The sequence below is a fragment of the Abramis brama genome, assembly GCF_963993115.1.
Source record: "Abramis brama genome assembly, chromosome: 19".
NCBI lineage: Eukaryota > Metazoa > Chordata > Actinopteri > Cypriniformes > Leuciscidae > Abramis > Abramis brama.
In genome coordinates this window covers 10694715-10718621 of record NC_139981.1, presented here as the reverse complement: position 1 = coordinate 10718621, position 23907 = coordinate 10694715, and the positions used below count along the sequence as shown (strand labels likewise).

Genomic DNA, 23907 nt, shown 5'->3' with positions numbered 1-23907 from the left:
AATCTGCAAAATGAATTACTGATGAATGACCTGCTATTAACAATAAAAACTAATAGATCTAGCCTTCTACTGATTATAGCCTACTGTAAACTATCTAAAGGTCAGTTATATAGCACATTTGTTTATCTTTAATATATTGCAATCTTTTACAAATCTTTTACAAACAAGCTGTTGTTTATTCCTTTTCCTCTTTCTTTTTTCTTGACAAAACTGACAACAAAAGAAAAGAAAAAAATACCGAAATGCTCAAAAGTCTAATAATCCTCCCAGTCATTCGAATCCCAGGAACAGCGCCAGGCGCGCGCTGATCAAATCCTGTGTTTCTACGGCAACAGAGGAGGAGTTTCCACTTCGACCCGTGACCGCATCAGCGGAAATGAGGAACTAGGAAGTCGAGTACAAGGCTGATGTGGAATACCACACATATTTGTTTAAGATGAATTAGTGTCGACTAAAGCAATTTATTAATTTCCATCCACCACAGATGTAGAGAATTGATGCCGGTTCGCTTAAGCAGTCATCCCACATGCAGTGGCGTCGCGAGCTGTGCTCGAGGAAAGATGCTTCAGAGGTAATTATCAGAGCTTTGTGCTGTATGTTTGACAGAAGCAGTAACTGTGGCTAATAATAAAACTAGCTGTGATTCTTCAGTGGTTTTGTACCATGTCTGATTGAATCACATAAGGGAAGACCGCGAAGTACTTGGTCAGTAACCAATTTAACCCATGAACACCAATTGTAAATTGAAATTTGAAGTTGTAAATCTATATGAAAAAAAAAAATTTGTAAAATTAATTTATAAATTTCAGGTCTTGAATAAAAACAATGAATGTGACAGAACTGAACAAAGAACTTATTTGAAACTGCAGTTTTTTTCTTATTTAATTTAATATACAGTATAAAACAACCTATTCATCTACATCAATGGTATTTGTTTAGAATGACTCATATGTTAGTAGCCTATATGTACTATATATCTTTTCTGAATGACAACGTTTCCTATACGTTTAACATTTGGTTGACAAGACATAGGCCAACTATTATTTTGGATGCAAGTAAATTTGATTACCACAATAAATTCATGTGCGCAATGTAATAAAAAATGCATATGAGAATACTATATATAAGTTTGATACATATAGTTAAAAAAAAAAAAAAAAACTTTAAGCAATTTTAACTGTTTTTTGTATTGTTAAAGTCATTCGTTTAAGTCAAAATTTTAATTTTGATGTTATTCGTATTGTAATATGAATTTAAGTTTGATATTTCGGGTTCTGTTTTTTTTTTTTTTTTGTCTTTTTAGGTGACCTGAGTTGGAGCGGGGTCAATGTGTGGAGTGTTTTGTAGACACATATATTAATAGACACAACGTTTGTAATTACAAATTATGTTCTTCCCACGCTGTTAAACTTAACTTTCAACTTTTATCACCTCTTGGTCACTCATTTACTGTGATTAGAAGCTAAACAAAATGCCAAGGCCAAATTGAAGTAGCTACTACACTTTATCATTTCACACACCAAAATCCATAGTTTTACACTTGAAGTCATCATGTCATTGGGCGAACAGTCGCAGAAGTGGTTTCCAACTCATGTCCAAGCCACCGTTCTCCAAGCCACAGACCTGCAACCAAAGGGCAAGAATGGCACCAACGATGCCTACACCATCATCCAGCTGGGCAGAGAGAAGTACTCCACATCAGTGGCAGAGAAGACCCTCAGCCCGGTGTGGAAGGAAGAGGCTTCGTTTGAACTGCCAGGGCTGCTGATGGAGAGCAATCCAGAGGTTTATGAGCTGTGCCTCACAGTGATGCACAGGTCCCTGGTTGGATTGGATAAATTTCTGGGCCAAAAACTCATCAACTTAAATGAGATATTTGACAACAAGGAACGACGGAAAACTGAGTAAGTGGGCTATTTCATTCATTGTTGATGCCAGATCTTTTAACTTATTAATGCAAAAGCCTCGTAGAACTGTACAAACTTATTCTTTCAAATGGAGCCTTTTCACATTTCCAGGGTTCTCAGAAGCGGATATCTTCATAGTTGGGTAAACTTTTATAGTGGTGAATGGGAGACAACAGCAAATATCATTTTTGTATTCCCATTTGCTCTAATAGCAAAAGAAAAACAAAACATGAAAGCTTTGGCATGCTACTTTTGCCGTCCCTCTCTCAGCCGTTGTATTATAAATACCCTCGCAGCAGCGTTAATTTACTGCCAATGTAATAAAACAAACTATAGCATATACATTTATTTAACTTTCTTTTTTTTAAATTACGATGAAAAACTACTAGATGTTGATAAAGTGGCGCCATCACAGTCCTGGAAAAGGGTCCATAAGCAGAAGTGCAACTTAAAAGAGGAACCTGATACTAAAGCTTTGTCCTCTTTTAGTATCACAGTGAAGTTAGTGACTATGAATGGTGTTTAAACAATGCAGTTTAATGTTCCAATCCCAACGTGCAAATCTTTTTATGGTACCAGTGATCGTCACTACTGTATTTACACAATCTATACAATTCTTTTGAAATCACTGGCCTTTTTTTCTCATTTAGATTTTTTTTAAACTTTAATTGTTTTGAATATTTGTAGGTCACATGTGATAGCTGTTGACTGATTACCTTTATCATAAGAGCAGACCTCAAGGTCTGGCTCTGAAATATCAGCCTACACAGACCCTAGTGTTTAATGCTTGTCTGCATTTTGAAGCCAATAGTACTCAAAGAATAACATAATGAAAGGTTTTGAAATGGCCTGGGCTATTTTTAACTCCTGTAACTTTAACTCCACGTTACTGACATTGAACTTTAGTGTAAATATGTCTTTGTTTTTGAAACCTGTTGTCTGAGTTTTAAATGTCTTTGGACATTCCATTGCTGTTCAATACTATGGAAGGGCAACCATCTCATGTAGGCCATTTTGTTCTGGTATGCAACTCAGATAAAGGCCGTTTGACTTCTTTTAACGGCAGTTTTGAGTCACAATCCCATGGCGGATGAACCGGTTTAGTGAGGATGATTATCCTGTTATATTTTCCTTTCTTCTTGTCAGGCAGTGGTGACTGTATTCTCTTTAAAGAAACTTCATCATTTTATGTTCTTCTATCTTCTGACTTCCTCCTTGTAACAAGCAGAGGTGGACGAAGTACACAACTTCCTTACTTGAGTGAAAGTATAGATACTACTGGTCAAATATTACTCCGTTACAAGTAAAAGTTGTAAAGACCTATTTTTACTTAAGTAAAAGTACAGAAGTACTCGTTTTTAAAAGTACTTAAGTATCAAAAGTAAAAAGTAAATGTCAGTGCATTGTTTTATTATTGTTGCATTGTTGTATGTAATACTTAAAGTACCGTATGCCTCTGAATCTATGCCTGCATACCCTCATATCAATATCAAATGTATTTCTAGAATACAGTTCTAGTAGTGGGATTGAATGTGAGATTGAATGTGAGATTGAATAAGTGCACTCAATAACGTCCACAATGGTTTCCGACACCCAAATGGCTGTTCCCTCAAATAGTGCCCTTTTTAAAGTTTTTTGGCTTTTAGTATGAATATGTTAGCCTTACTGTTATCTATAAGCTAGTGTGCTCCAAAAAAGTGACAAAATTTGCATTTAGAAAACCAAACCCAACGTTGAAAATGAAAATCAGGTTTATGTCAGAATCCAATGTCAGATTGACGTTGATCTCCAACGTTGGACAGACGTTGTATTGTGGTTGAAAATGAAAATAGGGTTGACGTCAGAAACCAACATCAGTCGGGTTCTGACGTCAACCCGACTTTTATTTTCAATCAATATCCAGCGTCAATCTGACGTCGGGTTCTGATGTCAATCAGATGCAGGGTTCTGTCGTCAACCCGACTTTCATGCAAATGCAACCCCTGCAACCAAAATCATCCCCTGACTGCTGTTACTTTCTACTCAAGGACCTTGACAGATTTGTAGTGGAGTAAAAGTATGATATTTGTCTTTCAAATGTAGTGAAGTTAAAGTAAAAAGTTTCCAGAAAAAATAATACTAAAAATAAAAGTACAGATACTCAAAAAGTGTACTTAAGTACAGTACTCAAGTAAATGTACTTTGTTACTGATGTACTTTGGTAACAAGGTTAGATGTTATGGGAAGAAGGAAGCAGGAACCGGCGAACATTCAAACAGATTTTAATAAAATAAATAAACAAATACAAAATTAAAGTAAAGACGGCAGTCCCTCACGGTCGACTGCCGCCACACATAATAAAACAAAACACAACATAAATCCAGGCCTAGCCTCTCTCGATCTTCACTGTCGTCGCTCCTACTTTTATGCTTCTGCTCCTCCGTGAGATATACGAGACCAGTGCGTCTCGCAGGTGTCGCTCATTAGCAATCACGCCACCGGCCTTGCGCCGTTCTCCCACGGCCCTCAGCCTCGTGTTGCTCGCCACACTCCTCTTTTATTTTCAGATGTGACATAGGCTACTTTCTGTAAATAAATGTCAAGACTAATTCATTAGTGCGTCTTAATATTTTCTGATTTCACTTATTTTAGGCATGTGCAGACCAGTAATAGCTTATTTGAGTACTGAGAGAGAAACTGTTATGGCTGGTTGAAGTAGAAAAGGCAGTGCTGCATACCTCACATTATTGAATGCAGAAAATGACAGAAATTACAAAATGTAGTTTTTAAAATATTACTATTTGCTTTTATCTACATGTAAGTTAGTAAAGTGTAAGTATGTTTTGCACTGGAGATCTGTTGATGATTGTAGGATTTAAAGTGATAGATTCAACTTCTCAATAAAAAATCTAAATAGTGTAGGATTTTATTAACTGCAGTTATTGACCATAATATGAAAAATAATGTTGCATTCCATTTATCTTTCGGAAGTGGGAAAGTCCCGGTTCCTAGTAGGAACTTTTAAATGGAACACCCCCTCAAGTCAGAATTGCGACTGGGAAACTCTGGGGAAGCGCAACAACCCTGACTTCAGAATTCAATATGGCTGCTCTGCGCATCAACCATAGCGAATCAGTAGTAATATAAGCTGTGTCCCAATTCAGAGGCCTTATCCTTCGAAGGACGCAGACTTCAAAGGCCACGCCTTAAATTAATAATAATAATAATTTGTTACATTTATATAGCGCTTTTCTAGGTACTCAAAGCACTTTACATATAGAAGGAGGAATCTCCTCCACCACCACCAATGTGCAGCATCCACCTGGATGATGCAACGGCAGCCATATTGCGCCAGAACGCTCACCACACACTAGCTTATTGGTGGAGAAGACAGAGTGATGAAGCCAATCAGTATGGGGATGATTAGGAGGCCATGATGGACAGAGGCCAATGGGCAAATTTGACCATAAATGGGATGGTCTAGCCTATGGAGGATTGTTCTTGTTGCCTAGCAACTGTTACAGCTGCCGTTGACGAGCGGAAGTTACGTTTGTACTGGACTTTTTAAAGTTATATCAAAGACTTATATATTATATTTGTAAAGTTATTGCATCACTATAGCTGCCCTTAGAAGCTCAGGTTGCTATTGAAAGGACTGCACATGCACATTGTCTTGTCCAACCTGAAAAATGCTTTTTTTTTTTTTGGAAACAAAATTTCAGACAGTCGTCACAGATTTCACTGGTGATTTCAAATATGAAATTTAATCATAAGCTTGGTGAACAGCTTTGTAGAATTTGATGTTCCTCATTCAAAGAGATAGGATCTGTACTGCATGAAATAGCTGCCCGAGAGGCATTTCAAAGATGGCCGCTAACTGAAATGACTTGCCTGAAAGAGACTCTGGTTATATTCAACTGTCTGAAAACAAAACAGGTTTAACAACCTTCCTAAATATGTTCACCGTTGTCCATTTCTGTAAATATAATAAAGAGTATAAACTATAAAAGTATATCATGTCACTCCATAATAAGTAGTAACTATCTTAGTAAGATATGTCAACATTTGAACCTCTTTAAAGTTTTTTTTTTTTTACACATTTGTATCATTTTGATATTTGATTAAGTTGAAACCCAATACTTACATTTAATAGTGTAATCCAGCAATTTCTCTAAAAATACTGTCGTCACCGGCGTGCAATGAATTCTGGGGTAGGGTAGGCCGTGAAGGATCCATCTGTTGTATCCTTCATTGCTTGGGAAATGAAGGATGCATTTCGAGGTCGCTTTTAAAGGAGATTTGGGACAGCCTTCGCCGTGCCGCTCTGAAGCAATCGGCCTTCGGAATACGGCCTTCGAAGGATGCAGCCTCTGAATTGGGACGCAGCTATATTGTTTATTAACTACTTCCGTTTGTCTGTGTCTCAGCAAACTCAGTGGAGCACACAGTACTAACCAAATTCTGTTTGTGGGCATGATACTTTGGGATTATCTGTGCAAAAAAAAAAAAACACAACAAAGGTTTGCTTGGATGCGTCCAGCTTAGTTTTTCATCTTAGTAGTCCATTTTAACTAGGGTGTGACATCATTCCCAGCTATGACATCCCTACTCCGAGGTAAATGGAACACAGCATAATTATTAGCTTATTGGTATTTGCTAGAATATTAATATAGATGCATCCTTACTCTCCTGGATATTTCAACACTTCCTCCAAGCTTATAATTATTGTCAGTATGTCACAATCAGTGCCTGTATTTATTCAATGATACTATGGTGTCACACCCTTGGGAGGGAGTTATGTACTGTAACTGATTGCTGAGATCATTTTTGACACTCGTGGTACAAATCACTCTACCAACCTTGCATCCCATGGTCTCTCAGGGTTAGCAGTCCCCAATGACACTGTTCATGCAAAGGTTTCCTACTAACTGACGCTAGGGTACAAGAGTCCATTTCGACATTGGAGTCGACAGACCCTAATTATCGCACACCTGTGTTTGTTGATTGTACGCTGGTTCCCAGCGGCCCTCGCAGAGTGGGAGTATTGTGGTTCCAGGCAGAGGAAGATTTATCTTGGCCTTGACTCCCATGTGAAGAACAGGGGCTGGCTGGCTCTCCACATGCCCAGATCAGAGCTCCCTTACTGGGCCTGAGACCAGGTAAACCCTCTTCCCTCGGATCTACAAGCTCCCCAGTGTGTGGATGGTCTTGGAAAGAAACATAATCACCATTCACTAGCTGTGCCATGAAGGAAGAAGAGCACTCAGCAAGATGGCAGCCTGTGACGACCCCAGAGGGAACCGTGTTCCGATACTGAAGGAGTGTTTACAGTAGTGTTTGCATGAAAGAACTGTGTCTAGGGTGGAAGTGTCGAACTACATTTCTGCAGGGCTGGTTTATAAGTGTACAGAGTGTCTTTTTAATCAGTGCTGAGGTCAAAAAAGGTCCCAAACTATGTTTGTACAAAAATATTCAATCCCATTCAACACAGTCTATCAGGTTTTATTCCTTTTTCAGTTGAATATGGGTGCACAGATATAATACCGATAAACCAATAATTATTTTCATGTTAGTCCAAAATTTTAATTCTATAACATTTTGTCTTAATAAATGATCAAATACTAAAATCAGTCAATTTAAACGCAAGTGAGTCTAGACATCACATCATTATAATGTACAGTATGAAAAATGGATGGAAAAAATTGTTGTATTATCCAAAGGAACAACACAAAATATAGAACGATTACAACTTTCCCACCTCAAAAAATGTCTAATAATAAATGTACATAAGAAAATAACTTAAATTATACAGTTAATCTGTATCTGTTATTGTTTAAAAAAATCTCACATCATGATTTGTTCACAATCATCATTAATTATTTGTTAAATTGTATAAAGAGATAATTATTAGTGTTTTTAATAATTCACTTTCTGAGCGTTAAATGATGGCAAAATGGCATCTAAAAAAAATAGGGAAAATGAGCATGCACAATAAATAATAAATATACAATATCGGCCTACAAATATCCAATATTGACTAATAAAAAAATCTCTAATATCTTTTGAAATATGCTTTGCCACAATATGTTTGCCTATGCAGGTGTAAGATGATGTATTGCATAATTCACACATTGAACACTCTGGCCAAGTCTCTGTCTAGTATTGTACCTACATTAAGTGTTCACGATGATCATTTCTAAATGAATGATCCTGCTCCAAGTGTATCGCAGGAGCATCACGCGGCTCTGCTGAAATATTGTCCATTTCATAATCTCCAAATACCGGTGTGAGCATCAATGAACAAAGGCCAGATTTGTGCAAATGCCACCTCCTTTTCACACAGTTACAGCATCAATCACATTACTTCCAGCTGAAAAAAAGAGCAAGAGGTTAAATAAACAGGCGCCGGGGAATGGCCTAGATGGGGGCGTATTACTTCACATTCTTTATGTGGCCCAAACCTTTGCAGTTACCAGGGAATTATGTTTATCCCTGCTATAATATGCGTTCTCAGGAAGGGGGAAGACTTTCAAATTGACTAAATGGACTATGCTGTGGATTTTTGTGAAGTGAAATTGGGTTTCTGGCCAGACAAACACATTGCCCCCATGTCGTTTTTGTATGAATTATACATACAGAGCAAAGCCTGAAAGAGAGTCTTACCACCAGGGGGGTTTCACAGAAAAGGAGAAGTGAAAGAGTGTGTGGTTTTCTGCTGTTTGTTTTTATCAAGCTGTGAAAGTACACTAGAACATCTGCAAATTACTGGCGCATGTAACACCAGCCTAGCTGTTTCCAATAACACCTAAGAGGCCAACCATGCATGTGACACAACGATAAAAAAATAAAATAAATCTAGTACAACTAGTCAACTTCACTAATTGAGTTTTTGGATGAATAGTGTTGTGTTAGCTGGAAAATAGATTTATTTTTTTGGTCATTTACCCAGTTTAAACATTTTTTATGGATAATGTGAAATACTTTCTGCTGTTTTGAAGTATAAACAATAATAAATATTCATAGGAAATCTTTCTTTAAAAACTAATTGTTATATAATAGTCAAACATTACATTATATATTGATAAGAAGAGCATGACTGAATATGCACATGTAACCGGTCCTACTCAACCCGCTCCGAGTGGGATTTGAACCGTGGTCTTTGACGTGGGAGGCGAGCACGCTAACAAAGTCGCTAAAGACTGCAGTCGCGTGTGTGCCTCTTGAGCACAGGCGACTGAGGTTTACACGCACAGCTCTTTCTGGCCTACGTCCGTTACACTTACTCCCCTAAACCTCACTCCCATCTGAGTCAGGGCACAAAATGAAACCGGTGAGGGGTGGGCGCGCTAACAAGGACAATAAAGACCGCATCCGCTAGCATCAGTCGCTAACATGCCTCTTTAGGCCAGGGGAGTGAGGTTTACACACACAGCTCTCGCTGGCCTTTGTCTGTTACACATAGCCCAGTCCAAAGTGACATCAAGTGTATCTCTGTCAGTTAATTTGTCTTTTTTCAATGTCTTCTGTATTTCAGACTGTTTTATTGAAAATTTTGCTATATGCCTCATACTTCCTGTCTCTCTCTTGTCAGCTGGTACAATCTAGACTCACGCCCAGGTAAGAAGAGGAAAGACAGAGGCAAGATTCAAGTTAGCATCCAGTTCATGCGGAACAACATGACTGCCAGCATGTTCGATTTGTCGATGCGAGACAAACCCAGATCGCCGTTCTCCAAGCTCAAGGAAAAGATGAAGGGTCGCAAGCACGACGGTGCCTTTTCAGACACATCTTCTGCCATCCTTCCACGCTCAGGACGGAGCGAGACTGATTCTCTGCCAGACCAGCACCCGTACCCTCAGGCTGCACCTGAACCCAAGCCAAAACGCTCGCTGCTCACTGGGACGCAGAAACTTTCTGCTGCTCACTCCATGTCTGATCTGATAGGAACTCACTTCAGGCCTAAACTCGACTCTATGAACTCAATTGAGGAGAAAGGTGAGGACATAGAGCACATGGTCTGCTCAAATAGTTCACTGTGCTCAGTATAGCAATTTTATTCTTTTATATTTTCTTTTTTCATGCGTTTAATTATTGTGTGATATTAGCAGCAAAAGGTATTGTTTACTCTGTGACCAACAAAAGTTTATGATTCTTAAACGTATTGTTCACCTTCACAAATGAACAACCAGCGTAAACAACCTTAAGTAAAAAGCTAAACATAGTCTTTAAATGAACTTCAGTATAGCCACATGACTTTAACATCACCATCACTAAGCTTCTGACAACTCTTTCTGTCTTTATTTAAAAAAACAAAACATTTACACCTAAAGTTTGAGTTAGAAATTAGAATAGTTTGCAAGAGCAGGATTATAAACACAATAAGGCTGTAAAAGCGGACTGGTAAGTAGATGAGATTACCTGTTCAGTGTGATGTTTAATGTCCCGACAACTTCTGTAGTCCCATTTAGCCACTTGTTAGCAACTGCCTTTTGCTTAAAAAAAATCACAAGGGGTATTACTATTGTATTGTATTTTACATTGTAAAACAAAACGTGAACATTTCTTGAGCTTGTTCACCACAGACCTAATTTCATGCGTTTAACCAAAGTGCTAAAATACTAAATTGTTTTTGGGTTTTGGACTACACAAATATGTCATCCCTGCTGCACTCTATGGAGAAATGCTAAAGAAAACATTGTCTTTCTCATCCGTAGGGGGCACTGCCTCTCACCGACACTCTCAGAGCGATGGATATGGTGTCCCAAACAGCGATGTGCCATGTGACCCCTTTTCCGACATCGGAGACAACATGCCCCAGAAGTTCGCCACTCTCCCTCGCAACCACAATCCCTTCGAGGGAGATCAGGGGATGATGTGGGGGGCAGAGAAGAGAGAGAAGAAGGAGAAGGTCAGTCTTCTGGGTAGAGTGACTGGGAAGAAGGAAGGAAAGAAAGCGGCCACTGGAGCACGGACCGGAAGCTCTGGAGACCTGCGATCTCCAAACCCCTTTACCAATGAAACCTCAAGTGAAACCAACCCTTTCATCTCACAGTACAGATCCAGGTACAATTTGTTTTTAGCCATTTTGTTTTAGTCTTAAATTTGTTTATCAAGCTTTCATCATAGTTACTTGAGGTCAAATGCCATTAGTATTTTTTTTACACCATACTGTTCAATGAGGGAAAAATAAATAGATTAAAATTAATTAAAATTAATAATCAAATATATATGTAAGTATTATATGTAGTGCTATAATTTATGATAGTATTATAGATAATATTAAAATAATTACTTCCAGTACATTCCCAACTTCTGCTCTTTTGTCAGTAGAGTTAGGTGAGGACAGTCAAGCACTTAATGTTTATCAGAGAAAGTCTGTCATTAGGAAGGCCTTATCGATGTCATTAGGCCCAATCCAGACTACAGGGGCCTGACCAAGTCACAGTAATGAGATCTGAATGAGAGATAGACCATTCAATTAACAATTTATCTGCCCGTAGCCTACCAGGCCGCTCATCCTCTCAGATTACTCTTGCATCTTAAATCAGAGGTCTTCCAGGGGTCACAGGTTAGCTGAAAAGACATTTAACAAACATGCTTAATGTTGTCTAGTGTACAAAGATATCTGTGATCTTTCCAACCTTATACATTAAGTGACTTTTTACAACCAGCATCCTTAATGTATCCCATCCATTTACAAGTTTTTATCATTAAAGGATCAGACCATTACTCATAACTGTACTCCCATGTAAGTTTAAAGTCAGTTTATTTTCCTGCAAGTTGCAATGGTTTGACTTTTGTGGCATGGGTGGAAAAAATGTGTCAACTGTTAAATTTCCTAATTTCCTGTTATGATTTTTTTTATCATAAGGGGGAGGGGGGGTTCTTGAGTGCACCTATGATGCTATATTAAAGGTTCCTAATTTTGTGTTGGATGTCTCCTACAATAGGTTTACATGTATCCAAGGTCAAAAACACATATTTTCCTCTCCTCCTTTCCGAGAGCATACTCTGCTCTGATTGGTCAGATGACCCAGCCTATTGTGATTGGTCTATAGCTTACAACATGTGTCGGAAACAAAACGTCCATCACCATGTCTGAATTTCAGATTGTATACACAGTGATACAGACAGTAATGGTGGTGTTGGATTTACTGTCAGTTTTCATCCTTTAAATTCAGAAAACAGATGCATAATGGTTTCCACAAAAATATTAAGCAGAACAACTTTTTTCAACTATAATAATAAAAGTTTCTTGAGCACCAAATCAGCATATTAGAATTATTTCTCAAGGATCATTTGACACTGAAGACTGGAGTAATGTTGCTGGAAATTCAAAATTGAAAACCGTTTATGTTTATATATATATATATATATATATATATATATATTTATGGTAACACTTTATTTTGATGGTCCCTTTTGAACATTCTGTTGAATATAAGTAACTTTGCAACTACATGTCAACTAACTCTCATTAGAGTATTAGTAGACTGTCTGCTTAATATCTGCGAACTCTTTATTGTGATGGTCCTCCAACAGATATTATACTGACTATAAGTAACTTTGCAACTACATGTCAACTTATTCTAACCCTAACCCTACCAGTCTATTAATACTCTACTAACACTCTAATGAGAGTTAGTAGACATGCAGGTGCAACGTTACTTATAGTCAACAGAATGTGTTAAAGGGACCATCAAAATAAAGTGAAACCATATATATATATATATATATATATATATATATAAAAAAAATCTAAAAACATTAAAAAAAAATCTTACTGACCCTAAGCTTTTAAATGTTTAAAACAAATAAGGAAATTAAGACATACACCGTTACTGTGGTATAAAATTGCTCATACTGTGATATACAATTTTGGTCGTACCGCCCACCCCAACTGTGCGAGCCGTAACTTACTGGCTGCAAAGCCTTTGTTGTGGTTAGTGACCAATTGTTAGGAAATGAAAAGTAGACTGGCTGTTTGCGTGTGAGGGGGCGTCAAACCATTTCCTGACCCCCTGTTTGTCACTTCATAAAGGTCAACTCAAAAATGATATCGAACTTTTGCTGGCAAGTGGCAGTTGCGCTAAAGGATTTGATGTGTTTTATGACCGTACTTGTTGGTGTTGAGCAAGATTTTACCAGTATTGATAGGTCAGAACGTTAAATAAAGGACTTTCTTGTAAGATAAAAAAGGCAGGTAACACTTTAGTTTAGGGTCCAATTCTCACTATTAACTAGTTGCTTATTAGCATGCATATTACCAGGTGTTTTGGAACACAATTTACACATTTATTGGAGTAAAATTTGATCTCTGACATTTTTCTTTTTTTTCCTGTTTAACAGTGACAACATGAGAAATCCCACTAGTAATGAGGACCTTACTCAGAGATTCAAAAACTCTCCCGAGAAGAAGCATGGCATGAAACATGCAAGAGTACAGGTAAGTTCACTCAAAATAAATATTGCACACTCCATTTCTTTTATGCTTTACACTATTGTCATACATATAAAGTTGAATTACATGTGACCACACTAAATGTGAGAATATTATTTTCTATTTCTACGCATTGGTAAACAAGGGTGTATTTTCACATTGTCACTGTCCAATCTGTCCAGACACAGCTTGACCACATTTCTCACAAGTTTTCCAAACTTGCCCAAAGTTTTAATTGGTCATTTATTGCAGCCCTATTATACATGGAAGTTGATGATGCTGATCTCTGACTGAGTATCACTTGTGGCGCTCTGCTTGGAGGCCCATTTATCTAATTAACAGCTGAAATGGGTGGTCATCGTCTTTGATCTGCATGTAATTTGAAGTAGTGTGATGTTATTAGTGCGCTTCCATTTCGTTAGTGAACCATCTTGGACAGTATGTTCTCTCACTCAATAATTGGAAATCTAATCGTTAATAATACGCAATTTGTCACTGGTCTAATTTTACACTGTAGGTCAAACCACGGTCAGTGTTAAACGTGGAAAGGAGCCCTCTCTCACTTTGTCATAATTATACTGATTGTGATCGTCATCATGTCCAGCGCAGAGTAACGCGACGTTTGCTTGTCTGCTGTGTGAGAATAGCTGCTGAAGTGATGTTGAAACTGGAGACGCGTTGCTGAAAATGGCTTTCCTCACCCATTTTTGAGGTTATGTTAACACTGCATCCGTGAAATAGTGTCTCTGGCACTCTAAGGCCTTAATTAAAGGATGGGGGTGGGGGGTGGGAGAGTCGGCCGAGGCATTTCAAAGGACTTGGAGTTTTAGATTTTCAACGCAAAGGCCCTCATTAGTGCCCATAATGAGACAACTGAAGAATGCCAAGTGGAAGTCTTATCTCTCCCACACTCCTGATTGCCTAAATCTGCTCATCAGCTGCTTGCCAGTTCATGGTCATTTCCTGGGCTTTTTCCTGCACCCGCTAGCTTGTGCCCTGGTGGTTTTGCAATTCATGCAGCATCTCTTTGTCTAAATCTTCCTTTGATTCAGTGTTTGCTGTTCTGTATGTGCCAGAAAGTGTTGTTTTGGCCTGTGTTGTCTGTTGACCTGCATTACCAAACATTCAACTCAACAAGCACACCTAAAAATGTTTGAATTTTATTGCATGCAAGTGGGATCAAACGAATAATGGCCCTGCTATGAAATAATTATGACTTTTAGTGGATGTATAAGTTCACTACAGGTGTAGTTCATCACATTAACTAAATATTCCACTACCAGAAACAATAAAGCATCCAAATTCTTTTTGAGCGATATATCTTTCTTTTTATTTACTTTTTTCTTTCTTTATTTTTTACAGTCAATTCATTCTGCAAATGTTTTTCTTGGAAAGTGTGCCTTTTTTAACTGTACTTTAAGTGTACTTTTTCCATTTAAAATAAATGCTACTTGGTTTTCTATTTTGTTATCTAATGCAATGACATTCACATTTTGATTTACGCGTCTAAATGCTTTTTAGGGCCACTGTATTTTTGCATTAGTTTCTAGAATGGCAGTTTTATGGAGTCAAATTTGTTCTGCTGTTTCCTCAGGGAAAAAGAGAAGGAATGTTTTGTTTTCATTACCGTAATCTAAGGAGGATAATCATAATCAAAGTGTCACATGTATAAACATCTGTCCGATATGGTGGATCAAGTTCAAACCCAGAAGCAGTTCAGACTCTGAGGCTTCAGGTTAAAAGTGTAGAGGCTTGTTCCTGCATATTATTATTTCCTAACAAGTGCAATGTATTAGTCTTACATTTAATATTATACATACTATAAACACATCATTTATACAGGTTTTAATATTTTAATTATATTTATCATCACACACGGCTACCCATAAAATAATCAAATGTGTTTAATTCACTTTTCAAAATTTAAGGCTATAAAATATTGTTTGTGGAGGTTTTAAATTTGAGAAAGTAAATTTAATTTTCACTTAACTACTCTAATAGCCAAATGTGAGGCAATTTTGGTGCATATGAATAAATGTGGTGAAAATATTTTATGAAGGAAAATAAAACGTTAGAGGAAATGTATTGATTATTTAAACTAGAATTATACTGTATTCTACTCATTAAACATTTTATGATTTTTAAAAAAAATTCTATACTTACTGTAGTATGTTGCCTAGTCCTAATCTACGTAATCTTGTTTCCACCATGTAATAAAAAAATTGAAAAGATAATTGCGCCTTTTATCTCACAATTCAGTTTTTTTTCTCTCGCAATTCAGACTTTTTTCTCACAATTGCGATAAATAAACTTGCGATTGCAAAAAAAGTCAGAATTGCGAGAAATAGTTAGAATCGCAATTCAGATTTTTTTTCACGCAATTGCAAGTTATAAAGTCAGAATTGCAGGATATAAACTCGCAATTGCGAGTAGCAGCCTAAAGTCAGAATCGCAAATCTGACTTTATAACATGCAACTGCAACTTTATATTACGCAATTCTTAGAAAAAAATCTGAATTGCGAGATAAAAAGTCAGAATTGTGAGATAAAAGAATGCAATTACCTTTTTTATTTTTTATTCAGTGGCGGAAACAAGCTTCCATACTAATCACCATTGAACTAACAAAAGCAATGTTCGTCCCAGTTAAAACCTTTAGGCTATTTAATGACCTAATATATTCATTTATTATAATAATTTGCATCAAAAATCTATCTAGGGCGTAAATTTAATTTCCTTAAACACCCAGATAACCTTATCAGAGTAGATTTGGTACGAGTACTTCATTTCTGGAGCTATTTGGATTGTTTGGTAATTAGATGAATTACAGGTCTGTGTCCTGTTGTGTTGATGTTGATTTTGGGTGGCAGTTTTATTGTAATTATCTAAGCATCAGTAATTAAGCAGGACTGAGAGACATTGACTCATATTTTGACAACAGTGAAATGGATAAGCTCTTTGAGAGATTTTATCAACTGACTGCATTTTGTGCTTGTTTTCACCTTGACAGCAAAAAGTGTGAATTTGTCAGACACATGATAGCAGATGAGCAAATGTTTCTAAATTGCTGGTCCCTTAATATCATGGTTAAGTCAGATGCTGACACTTCTCATGTCAACACATAATCACTCTGCTTCAGAGAACTGAGGCTTGAACGTTTAGAGCAACACCTTTAATAAAAGCTCATTTACCAAGTGAGTTCTGTTTTGAAGGAAACATTAACATGTTTATTTCACTCTTATCTTTTACACTTTTTTTTTTGTCTCGTTTACTTTGTCCAGCTACTACTGTATGTGGCATTATTGCTTATCCACTTGTCCGTTTACAAACTAATGTGAAGTGTTTAAATTAACATATTGTTTCATGTTGGAAATTTAGCAAAAATATCAAATTATAGGTCAAAAGATGCACGATTGATTTACGCACTTCAGAGAACAGTTTGAATTCTCTGCATTCTATGAGCAATCAAGAAGTATTTTCTAAATGTATTTAATACATTGTACATTTAACAATCATATGTCATGTTCTTCCTCTCGCATAGGAGCCTGCACATCTGCATGCGAATATGGCGGCCTACAGCAATCTCTCCTTTGAGGAAGTTGTGCAAGAGCTCATCAAGCAGAAAGAGGTGGTAAGAAAGAAAGATGCTCATATTCGGGAGCTGGAGGACTACATTGATAACCTGCTGGTCAGGGTAATGGAAGAGACGCCCAGCATCCTGAGAACACCCTATGAGCCCAAGAGAAAAGCTGGGAAGATCTCAAAGAAGTAAAAGATCTCAGAAGCGTATTGTAACTTGAGATTTCTGGCAAAATATATATTTCTTATATAAGGATACTGCAATGTTGGTAACTTGTGACAGAACGCAAGTGTATTCTTTCACACACGGACACATTTCATGTCATTCAGTTACTCTAGGTTTGCAAGAACAACCGGATATATTGTGAAGAAAGACCGGCACTAAATGTGGAGATGCCAAATGGCCTTTTTCGATTTTTCCATAACTTTATTTAGATTTTTTTTTAAGAATCCTGTGAGCTGTTCACAGATACTTGTGAATGGAACCATTTTTGAAAATATTCACAAGCTGCCATTTATAGTTTAGAGCGGCGTTTTCGTGCGAGGAGACCAATGTTATGTTTGTACCGAAAATAACTGTGTTTAAGTTGACTTTTTCTTTGAATTCAGTCAGTATAACATAATTCAGCTAATATTCTTAGTAGTACTGTGTTTTGTAGTTTTCACTGGGATGGACTATCCATATGAGGCCTTTGCTGTGATTGAATTCAGTGAATTTGCTGTGACTGAATTCACACTGCAAAAGCTGTACCAGATCAATGTACACGTTTGTCCTACACACATATGTGGTGAGGCAAGGAAACACTTGGATTGATGGCACCACGTGACATAGAAGTGAATGTTTACTGGATGTTTTAGCACCAAGGCGGATTGGTTTACTGAAAGACCAGGTTGGGTTTGACAGGGTAACTCTCCTATCGCTCTTGATGGTGTTTACACTGTAGACAAAGAGTGATCAGACTCTTGATACTGGCATGTGTTTGGTGCCATATTGATATGTTAGTTGCAGAATGTTGGTAATGAAACCTTTTGGTACTTTTTCAGAGCATACGTCTATGAAATAATAGACTGGTACACTACTAATTATTTATTTTGAGCTTGATTGTAATGAGCAAAATGTGTATGCGAATAACACTGTTCACTTTACAAGCAACTTTACTAACACAAGTCCAAGAAACAAACTGCCTCTGATGTATAGTGACAACGGAAGTGTAGAAATGAGCATCCAGTCTCCAAAGACTTTATTCTGAGTGTCATACTGTTGCACTGATGCTCCATATCTTCAGTATTCTGCAGGACTGTCAAAACCTGTGGACTGCCTACAGTTGACTACACCAAAGTGTTGACAGTTTCTGATTAAACTTAAGTTAAGCCAGTCAAGTCGGTCAGTCAATCGAGCAAAGAAGTATTAACTTCTTTTAGCTATTTGAACTTAATTTCTAACTTTAACAGAGCAAGTCTAGCCCGTTCAAAATTGAAACCACAGCAAATAACTGATTAATTTTGGAAGTCTGAATAAGTCTTTAATTCAAAAGGCCTCTTTATACAAACTTTTCAATCGGTTTGATTTATTACAATGTAAAGCATGTTTCTTGCAAAACAATTATGAGCAATGTTGACGACAACTTTGCTAAAGAACAGTTGTTTACAGATTGCTTTATAGTTTTAAGACAGTACTCTGACATTGTACTACTTTTCCAATTCCATTTTCTCATCTTCTATCATGTTTAGTACATATCTGGTGAGAAAATGACATTGGCTGTAGGTCTTGGTAACTGAGCATCTTTTTTGCACCTTAGGCTGATAAGCTGGCCTGGAGCATCTGTGTAGTGAAATACTGTACTACAGTGGTGCATGTGTGCACCAGATACTAAATAATGTACATTTGAGAAAACTAGAATGATGAATTTAGTTTAACTGTAAAATAACCAGTTTTAATACAGCCCTTCATGTGAAGAACGAAACTGATACAGGGCAACTCTTTAGGCCATAATACCCCTTTTTTATGTTTATTTGATGAAAACACAATAGTGTATACTCTCTGTATATAGCTCTGCAGAAAGCTTCCCAGATGTAGTTTTTCTTATTAACATGGTAAAACACTGTGCTGGTTATTTGTGCTGGAAAGGAAGTCACAACATCTACTATATTGGGTCACAATGAGCAAGCGTTGTATTCAAGTTATAAATTATTGTATTGTTTTGTTTTATTTACTAACACTTTAATATGTATTTGGAGAGGTTTACATGTGTGTAGTTGATGATTCACGTTAAAAGCATTCAGTGCCACTTGCAGTGTTACACAGTGCTGACATTAAAACCCTAGTTTAATGCCCTATGTTTTTTTGTTTTTTTTCTAATGATTTCAATGAATAGGTTTATGCAAGAAGTTGGTCTTTAGTTAATTTTTTTTCTTTCTCAATATAGTTTTCTGTACATGCTAAATTTTTAACCTTTTTAATATGCATAAATGTGTTAACGTGTTTATTTACAAATTTCACAAATACGCTGGGCTTAATTACGTTTTTATTTATGATTTTTCAGCATTATATTAGTCACCGGCCAGAAATGTTCCATTGAATGTGATTCAGTTCAGGAAAGTTATTAGCTGAAGAGTAAAGTTTGTTATAATACAGTTTGCTCTTACTAACTCACCATCTCAGCTTATCGGTTTTTTTTTATTTTATTTTTTTATCTGGACTTCTATGCATTATGCTTTAATTTTCTTCTCGAGCTTTCGATCAAATAAGGTTCAAAACTACTTAAGATTTGCTGTAGATCTTATTGTTGGGCAGTTAAGATGTGTTGCCTCCATTGTTGTATTTTCCTCACATTCAGCCGAGCACTTTCCTTCTCCTCTCCGTTTTGTCTCATTGAACTGGAACTGCTATGCATCTCTCTCCAGAGCAAATCTGTGTGGTACTCTGAATGTATTTTGACCAATCAGCAATGTCTGTAATCACACAAACAGTGTTGATCACCCTGTGTAGATATTATCTAGCACTTCTTTTATCACTTTTTACAGTATATACAGCTGAAATGATAATTATACATTGTTTGCCTTCACTCATATTTACAGAATAATGATTGACACATTGTACTTGGTTTCACTGTGGTTGATTATCAAGAAGACACATTAATAAGTACTTTTTTTTTGTTATAATCATTGATTTGATTGTCTAAATGTTTAGACTACCTATTTTTTCCCTCTTTTTTTTTTTTTCTGATTCTCTCATGGCTGTTGATCTTTGATTTTAAACTTTTCATTGTTGTTTATTTAGCTATGTTTATAGCTACTTAAAGCTTAATGTGTATATGTTTTTGTATGCTGCTATTTTCCTGCAATTTCCCAACAGATGGTTTAGGGTGAATTTACGTATCTTTGTTGAGACTTGAAAAATCTGAGTTAAAAAAAATAATAATAAAAAAGATTATATTTGTGATTTTAGCAAAGGATAGTAGCAAGACAAACGTGAAATTAAAACATATGAAAGCCACAGTATCTACACAAAGTTCAAATAGAAAATAATATTTGAATATCAATTTTTTTCTTTTCCATTTGGTGTCTTATATACATTAATCTCTGGTGCTGCAGTCATATCTAATAAGTTACCAGTTTTTCAGTATTCCGCATCATATATGTTTCATTTTGATGTAAACTACTTTCTACTCAGACACTCCTTCCTTTAAAATGCTTATTCTCCTCCAAAAACTTGAATTTCCAATAGTGTGTAAATAACACTACTTAGAATATAGAATTTTACCCTAGGAATTTGCTTCTGGTTTCAGAAAAATCATAGGCGAGTTGAGAACTTTTCTCAACAAGACACTTTCCTGTTGGGTGGTTAAACATTTTGCGTAGATGTAGTTATTGATGATTCATCCAGAAGTAACATGTCTGTCTTTGCATTCTTGGCATGCGGCATGAATGAGTGTAGAAGAGAGAGCTGAGTGTATTGTCTATGTGACTACCGTACAAAAGGAGGAAAATTACGGTACAGCCCATTTCAATAAATCTCCTGTACTTCATGACGTGTCTTTCATTGCTTTGATATACGTGTAAAAGCTTGTAGAACAACATATTTTCACGTTCCAAGCTGGGTAAACTCAAATATTATTTGACAACAATTGCTCTTCACCACAAAAGCATCAGTCTGCATTCAGCATTCAGTGTGTATCTTTATTTCAATATACTGCAAGCCACTGGTGTCCACATCAGCATATCCGTTAAATGAAAATTCATTAGGCTTTGCAATTATCTCTCCAAGCTGAGGGATTTTAGCTTTCTATTTGCATTACACTGCGAACCTCACGGATGTTGTTTCTTTCAGGGAAATTAATGGGAAGGAAATTCTCATGCCCGCCCAAACAAATAAAATAGCCTCTTTAGTGACAAGGTAGCTTGTTAAACTTCTCACCTCATTTGTTTATGAGTAACAGGAGTGTGTGTATGTGAACGGCTGCATGTGCAAGTGCCACTCAAGCTGTTTACCATCTCCTCCTTCTGAGGAGCAGTATCATTGCTCTTCATTCACAAGACCGGCCCCTTTACAATCAGCCCAGGGTCCTCCACATCTCCGATTTGGATGAAAATGGAGCTTTTTCAGACGCAATGAGATGTAGATGAACAGAATTCCCCATTGAAACAGAACGCTTCTCAAAGCAAGGATTTCCAGTAGTTCATTCAATAAGAAACAATGTGCTGTGCCAGACAGATGCTTAAAAGTATTCAGAGAGCTTTTTCGTTCACTAGCTGTTTAGTTTTATTTATAAGGTTTACAGGCGAATAGGAAACCACTAAAGTCTGGCCAAAAAAATTAAATAATGCATTCATTCTTTCATTTAAGTTTATTTGTTAAATGTAATGACCTTTGCTGAGTATTTAAACAAGTTAAAAGTCTAACACAGCTAAATTATAACATAAATCTATAAATGTGTGAATTTTCAAAGTTTGTTGGGTCTTGCTTCACAAGTTAGATATATTTCCATTCTTGCTTAATGATTCCACAATCTATATATAAATCTTTTTTTCACACGTTTCTATGGTATGCTGGAAAACAATGATGTACATGTTTAAATGTGAATTAAGTGTCCAAATACTTCCTGGGGTCATTGTAAATGTTCCACTTTGTACCACTAAAGTTAATGATTATGCAGCATTAGACACAGATGGTGGAAGGTGTAATGTTTAATGAGGTGCACTGTGGATCATTTTAGACTGGTAATACATTAATTACCCTTTTTGAAGGACATCTAAAAGCCAGTAGTTACATTCATTACAGCATAATGTTTTTCCCCTCTGAATCAGAAATGTGATCCTCTTTTGGTCAAGTCAAGTGTATATTGTATTCTGATATCGGCCAGCAATATGCAACATAATCCTAAAAAATACATGAGGAGCATCTTTTTATGCTAACTTTTCATGAATAAGCAATGACTAACGCTGTAGATGTCCAGGCGTAGGTTTACATCTCATTTTCATCTGCTCTAATTGGAACAATAACTTCAACACATTCATTGCGAGATACTGTTTCGTTTTGTGTAGTGTCCAGTGGACGTGGCACGCGTCATCCCTCTCGATCTGAAGCCCATAAGGACAGGGTTTTGTATGATACGTGATAGCACCTGCTTGTGATCATAAATTACAGGACGGACAGCCGTGGTTCGAGCTCACCGGGCGGCGCGTGTGTTTACAGGAACACGCGTGCAGGTTGAGGCCACCCACAGTTCATCTGTGCTGGTGTTAAAAATGGATGGGCGTCATGGCGCAGGATCGGTGACACACGGCACACGTCCATTCAGAGAGAAACACCCGCAGCAATTTCTGTGACAAGATGTTCGACAAGTGAAACTCAACACATGGATGAGCTGTTCGGAAATGACAGGCATAGGTGGCTGTCGGCCCCTCCTTGTGGCCCGAGCTCTGTCTGAGCCTGACCTAACATAAGCCAGATGTCAAGGTTAGCTTCCACCCGGGCTTCCACCCTGCTCTGAAGCTTTAGGAGAGAACAGTAAGTTAATCTGGCAAAGCACTTGGTTTATAGGGGAAACCTGCACGCGGCAAGGTGTCAAATGAGCCTCTCAGCGCAAGGATGGGCCCCCATCAGGCCCTATTGTGTGTTCCATTGTGTGCTTGATTGGTGCCACGTGTCCTGGATCAGGTGAACAAAGGCCAGATGACACCCTGAGGTGCAGGACGAGGGGAAATCAGATAACAGGACAATTAAAAGAAAAGGAGGTGTAAGGACCTGAACCAAAGCTAAGAGAAAGCAAAGAGAAATTCAAAGCTGATAAAGTTTATAAAAGAGATCAGGGCAAGTGGGAGAAACAAGGACATTTTCAAACATTTTTAGAGAACTGCAATAAGGAATGACTTCATTTATCAAGAGATTTACAGAACTTTCATTAAAAAGCACAGATTGTTATGGAGCAAAAAAGGGCTGGAATATAATTTATGCTGTTCTAAATTATGTGCATCTATATGGCTTCAGTCCTGGCCTTTGGCACATTGCTTTTTACCCTAAACAACATTACTCGGTTGAACAAATATAAGTAACATATGCATATATATATAGTGTGTGTGTGTGTGTGTGTGTGTGTGTGTGTGTGTGCTAATACAAATATATTACAAATATTATCTATAATATTATAAAAACCTTATAAAATATTGTACAAAATGATTTTATGTTACTAGCCACTACACGTCATTAGACTGCTTGATAATCCAACAGATGAGCTGCAATGTCTAAGAAAACAAAAAAAAATATTCACATATTATAACTTTAGAATTTTATTTTATTTGATTGTTTTCTTGAGCAGGTTGTAGTTGATGTAGGTTTCAGAATGTCTCTTTACAAAGAATTACTTAAGGTTTCCCAAACTGGGGTTTTTGAACCCCTGGTGGTTTTTGAGGGAACTGCTGGTGTTTTGTGAGTTGATGAAAAATAAAACAATACATCATGTGACCATTAGCCAACATCAGAGAATCTTAATCAAAGGGGTTTA

General features: G+C 37.0%; 1 protein-coding gene across 1 annotated transcript; it reads left to right on the top strand.

Moving 5' to 3' along the window:
- Positions 1-360: 360 nt before the first annotated feature.
- rab11fip2 (RAB11 family interacting protein 2 (class I)) lies at positions 361-20343 on the top strand. Its single transcript, XM_084093039.1, has 6 exons — positions 361-571; positions 1304-1904; positions 9478-9881; positions 10601-10949; positions 13236-13332; positions 16866-20343. Exons 2-6 carry the CDS (start codon positions 1552-1554, stop codon positions 17094-17096), a joined length of 1434 nt encoding a protein of 477 aa, XP_083949165.1. The 5' UTR covers positions 361-571; positions 1304-1551; the 3' UTR covers positions 17097-20343.
- The last annotated feature ends 3564 nt before the right edge of the window (positions 20344-23907 follow it).

Bases quoted from the DNA above. Each gene is read 5' to 3' on its own strand.
- rab11fip2 (XM_084093039.1), top strand. From the start codon at position 1,552: ATGTCATTGGGCGAACAGTCGCAGAAGTGGTTTCCAACTCATGTCCAA. The intron at 1,905-9,477 runs GTAAGTGGGCTA...CTCTCTTGTCAG, and splicing joins AAGGAACGACGGAAAACTGA to CTGGTACAATCTAGACTCAC. The intron at 10,950-13,235 runs GTACAATTTGTT...CCTGTTTAACAG, and splicing joins ATCTCACAGTACAGATCCAG to TGACAACATGAGAAATCCCA.